The 5,285-nt window shown below is 44.0% G+C and overlaps 1 protein-coding gene across 2 annotated transcripts; it reads left to right on the top strand.

Moving 5' to 3' along the window:
* The first annotated feature begins 1,694 nt into the window (after positions 1–1,694).
* Positions 1,695–4,315, top strand: LOC119363277. 2 transcript variants are annotated; one of them, XM_037628593.1, is made up of 3 exons: positions 1,695–2,237; positions 2,316–3,128; positions 3,976–4,315. In XM_037628593.1, exons 1-3 carry the CDS (start codon positions 1,821–1,823, stop codon positions 3,982–3,984), a joined length of 1,239 nt encoding a protein of 412 aa, XP_037484490.1. In that variant the 5' UTR covers positions 1,695–1,820; the 3' UTR covers positions 3,985–4,315. The 2 variants fall into 2 exon arrangements, with proteins under 2 accessions (XP_037484490.1, XP_037484489.1); XM_037628592.1 differs by having other exon boundaries at positions 1,696–3,128.
* Positions 4,316–5,285: the final 970 nt, after the last annotated feature.

Here is a 5,285-nt window from a genome sequence, read left to right as displayed (position 1 = left end):
AAAAAATCAAATGCGAACTAAAAAGTTTACACTAAAGCGGGGGAAGTGGGAATCGATCTATGGACACCAATGTCAATGGCCTCATGCATTAACTACTAGACCACGTTAAATTTTGTTGCCAACTATGAGGAAACAACTTTGTTTGACCCTTCTTTTAGTACAACATTAACATATAGTAGTATTATATAGACACTATAAATTATTTCGATACAGAAATCATACATTTAAAAAAGAATTCAGAAAACCACAAATTTTAAAAATCAAAACATTGAGAAGATTCGTACCAATGGAAGAGTGTTCATGAATTTGAAGAAAAAAAGTTCACAGATTTGAAAGAAGCACAAAAATCAAGCGACTTCATAAATTTTAAAAATAGTTTGAAAAAATTCATCAAATTTTAATTAAAAAAATTATGAATTCCAAAAAAGTTCTCCGGACTTTGTAAAAAAGTTCAATGATTTTGATAAAAAAGTTCATGAATTGGAAAAAGAGTTCAACGATTTTGAAAAAAGGTTCGCGGTTTTGAAAAAGTTCATCGATTTTGATAAAAAAAACACGCGAAATTAAAATTGTTCATGGATTTCGAAAAAAAATGTTCACAAAACTTCAAAAATGTTCATCGAATTTGAAAAAAGTTCATCAATTTTAAAAAGATTTCACAAATTTGAAAAAAAATATTATCAATTTTTAAAAAAGTTCACAAACTTGATAATGTTCAAAGATTTTTAAAAGGTTTACTTAATTCAAAAAAGTTCATCAAATTTGTAAAATATCGTGATATTTTAAGAAAAGTTAAATCGATTTGAAAAAAGTTCGTTGAATATGCAAAAAGTTCACCGGAATTGAGTTTTTTCTTTTAAGTTCATAAATCTAAAAAAATTCATCAATTTTGAAAAGATGTTCACTAGTTTGGGGAAAAGTTCACGAATTTGAATAAAACTTCATGTATTTTGGGAAAAGGTTCATGGATTTTGAAGAAAAAGTTCATGAATTTGAAAAGAATCCGCACATTGAAGGAAAAAGAAAAATGAGAAATAAAGAAAAGGAAAAAACCGAGTAAAAACATCCCAAAAAAAAACTCACGAACTGAAGAAATAAATAAAAGGGGAAAAAGCAATTGGTTCACATCGGGCGCTCTTTCTTACTTACTCTGTGATTGGGGGTTCTTTTTGGAAGTTTACTAAAAATTAAATCGTATATGAGCCGACCCAGTTAGGAGCGCCTTTAGCACCAGACGCTGAAGGCGTCGAACAGGAAAATCCCGTCCATGCATCATGGATCCCGAGGGAAGAAGTCTAAGAGGATGGTTAATAATATAGCCAACTGATGGCTATAAAGAACCGCCATGGCATCTATAGCCATCATCTATATGCACTCATACAATAGTGTGGGCTATAAGGTTGACTATTACATTACTATTTTTTTTCATCATTTCTCCATCTCTTTCTTCATGTTTATTGCATTTATCTAGAAATGCATATATAGTTAGACTCTTGCATAAGAGCCCACTTCCCGTATTTTTTTTATTTCTTTTCTTCACACAGATAAAAAGTCATGTAAGCGGGCTATAAACCCATTGTTGTACTACTTTGCTCTAACGAGTCCAAAGAGCCTGCCGAGCGGAAGGCGAGCACCAAACGGACGGCACAAAGGTCTCCTAGCCCGCGAAGGCTCCTAAGAGGCCAGCTTAGGAGTAATAACATCGCGATCCCCCTTTCCCTCGAGAAAAAACAACGCGATCCCCTTTGCTCGTCTTCCTCTCCGCCACGGGCAGGCAGCACTGAAACCCTAACCCCGCTAAAGAAAATCCTTCTCCAGCCATGGCCGCCGCCCTTCCCGACTGGATGATGCTCGAGCGATTCGTGTTCTGCAGGGAGTCCTTGCTGGACAGCGAGGCCGCGCCCTTCATCAAGGCCGCCGGCACCAGCTCCCACGGCGGCAGCTTCTCCGTGGCCTTCCTCGTCCTCCAGCCCCCGGGCATCTCACGCCTTTACCTGCAGTGGCCCGGCGGCCCAAAGGGCGGCTCTCAGTGCGTTCTCGTAGCGGCACACCGCAATCTTGTCCTGTTCAGGCTCACCCCAGATCCTGTAATCACCCGCAAGGCCCCCTTCGTGGATTACCGGCAAGACCACTTCATCTGCGGAGCCCAATTCTCGCCGTCTCAGCGGTCGCTGCTGCTCCGAAAGATCCCCAAGTGTGACCAACCTGCGCTGGTGGATTGGAGGGATGGGGAGAAGGTAACCATGCCCCGCTCGTTTGATCTTAACCCCGTTAGCATCTTGTGCCGAGGAGATGAAGAATTTGCCTTGGCGCAGTTGAACCTCCGTAGATCCAACGATGAGTGGGGCAAAATTGAGGCTGAGCTGTGTGTCCTCCGCTCCAAAGTAAGCAATCGTCTTCACGAGTGGAAGAGTGAGAAGTGGCTGCCAATCCAGTACGAGGGACATGAAAGATCTGATTTGGACAGTTGGAGAACGGACAGAGTAGTTCCATTCAACAAGTTTTTGTGTTGGGTTAATTACGGCGGGGGAGGCATCTTATTCTGTGAGGTGTTCAAACAAAAGCCAAACATTTTTTACCTCCGACTACCTATAATTGCGCCTCGTTTACATCAATGTTCATTGAGGTTCCAGGAGGCGAGCCGCGCTGTCGGTGTAACCAAAGGCAGCATGGGTTGTGATGAGCTGAGGTTTGTTGATGTAGTCTGTAAGGATGGTAACATTATTGATCCACTAGGCTATGGTGACAATGAGGGTTTCACGATCACCTACTACGCTTTGAGGATAACACAGAGTGGTGGCATGGAGTGGGATATGCTTTTCTTCATCAGATGCTATGAATTGTGGAGTATCAACCCTCAACTCCCGCATGAACTTCTGAAGCATCCTGTTGTAAGTATGGAGGACCCAAATGTGGTATATTTTCTGATGTCGGAGCGTCTGGAACATGTTGACAAGGTTTCCGTAGTTACTCTTGATATGTGTACCAAAAAGCTGCTTTCAATTCATCCATATATTAATGGAAAGGAAGACCTCTTGGGCAAAGACGCTGACATGGTTCGGCGAAACGCCACTTTTCTCCAAACCTTTCTTCCCTCAGAACTTCCTAAGTTCTTAAAATCCCACCAGGTATTTGCATCTCAAATTTATATTTCTGCCCAGCATACAAGCTGTTGCTTTGTTTGTTATTTGTGCTGAGTGGTATTTGTTAAGTTTAGGAGTGGTGATAATGCCAATCTAATAGACGGCAATCAGGAAAAAAATTCAAGATTTTTTTTCACCATTTTTGCAATGTCATAATTTCAATTGAAATGATATCTACCACATTTATATAATAAAAAAAGTTAAAAATGACATCTGTGCAGTTGAAGCTGCGTCCACCTTTCATGCCAAATTGCCAAGTTTTTCATTTAAATTTAAGTAGAATCTCACCGTTGCAGATGATAGAAAAAGATCACCGCTGTTCAGTAACTGTTGGTGCCAATAGCGTAATCAATTTTTTCACAACGAAATACCTAGTCATTTTATCACCTGCTGTGAGTAGTTATTGCCTACTTAAAGCACAACGAAGAAAATTCAAAATTGAAAACCACGATCAAAACTCTGTAGCAAGTACAGTTCTTTCTGAGTGGATGTTGACATCAGTTTGCTTACCATGATCACGGCGCGATGTATAACAAGTACAGTTTTTAGTTGAAATTGGTCACAACTATATTCACTGATACGAGTATCTATCATTCATGTGTTTAAAAATACTGAAATATGTAGTGTACTCCCTCCGTTCCAAAATAGATGACCCAATTTTGTACTAAAATTAGTATAAAGTTGGGTCATCTATTTTAGAACGGAGGAAGTATTAATTAGCAAGGTTGTGCGGACAGTAGCAACTATTTTGTGTTCTTTTATTTGCTACAGTTTGCTACAATGATTTAAGTACATGTCATCTTTTATGAACTTTTTCCTTTTGATTTCATAGCTCAAGTGAACGTGTGAAGAAGATGAAATCAGGCGACCAAGTCCTCCATACTAAGACTAAGGACTCAAGCAAACCAGTTATGTGATGTAGGAACTTATTACTAGTAGTTTGATCATTGTCCGTAATGGACTTGTAATGGCCTGCGATTATGACCTCTAGTGTATTTTGGGTACTGATTTGTAGCAATTGCCAAGACTTTTATGGGCACACGATTCTGTGGCATCTCGACACTCCTGAGGCCTAATATTGATATGTAAGATTTCAGTACTGTTGTACTACTATCTATTTATGATCCGATGCTTCCTTAATGATCAGGTTCGTGGTACTTGTGACTTTACTAGATCCAACTGTGCAAATATTGGTTCTGTTTTGAAATTTGTATCATATAATCATGAAATTGACAAGATCTTTAGTACATGCGTCGTGTTTTCCCTGTTTGGTATTGGCACACAAATCTCTACTATTAAAGGGGATCAGTCGTCGTGATGGTTCGAACTTGCTCCCCACCCACCTCTTTGCACGCAGAAGCCACGTCCCTCAGCGCTCGATAGAAGGGAGGGAAAAAAAAGTAGCCCACGTACGGAAGCCCCTCCTCCCACGCCCCATCTTCTCCTAAGGGCATCTCCAGCCGCGCCCCCAAGAAGGCCTCCCCAGGCGATTTTTTCGCGCCGGCGCCGAAAAAACGGCCCAGTCGCGCCCCCAGAAGCCCGATTTTCGCCGGCTTGGGCCGAAAACAGCGCCGGCGGACGCAGCCCGAACCCGGCGCGCTGGGGGGTGCCCGAGAGCGCCGGGGCGAGTTGTTTTGGCGCGAAGAAGCCGCGGGCCAGCCGCGTCAGCGACTCGGCGCCTCGTCTCCCCTCAACGGCCTCGGTTCCCGCGGGGAATCAATGGCAAGGCTGACCGGCGGTCAGCCTTGCCATTGATTCCATCACGGGCGGCGCTTCACGGGACGGCGCGCCGACGCCTCCCCTCCCTCGCACGCGTACACACGGGCGCGGCCCGGCTATAAAAGCCGGCGGCCTCCACTCCACTCTCCTGTACCCACCCACCCGCCCCCTCGCAGCCGTCCAGCCCTCCCTCTCCCTGCCTCTCCTGAGCGTCGTCGCCATGGCAGAACGTTTCCCCGGAGACGAGGCGGCGGCCAACGGCTTCAGCCGCCGTTCGCTCCGCGTACTGGAGTCCTGACTCCTGTTCCAGGCGAACATACCGGCGCCGCCGGACATGCGCGCCGGGCCATCGGGGTGGAGACTCAGCGCCGGGGGAGTGCCCGTTCCCCCGTTGCCCGACACCGCGGCGAAGCCGGAGTACTT

This window comes from Triticum dicoccoides, chromosome 2B (genome assembly GCF_002162155.2).
Source record: "Triticum dicoccoides isolate Atlit2015 ecotype Zavitan chromosome 2B, WEW_v2.0, whole genome shotgun sequence".
Taxonomy (NCBI): domain Eukaryota; kingdom Viridiplantae; phylum Streptophyta; class Magnoliopsida; order Poales; family Poaceae; genus Triticum; species Triticum dicoccoides.
Note: the sequence above shows the minus strand (reverse complement) of the source record. Positions and strands in the feature narration are given on the sequence as shown.

What these genes read in the sequence shown, in the direction of transcription:
- LOC119363277 (XM_037628592.1), top strand. Translation starts at nt 1,821, where the DNA reads ATGGCCGCCGCCCTTCCCGACTGGATGATGCTCGAGCGATTCGTGTTC.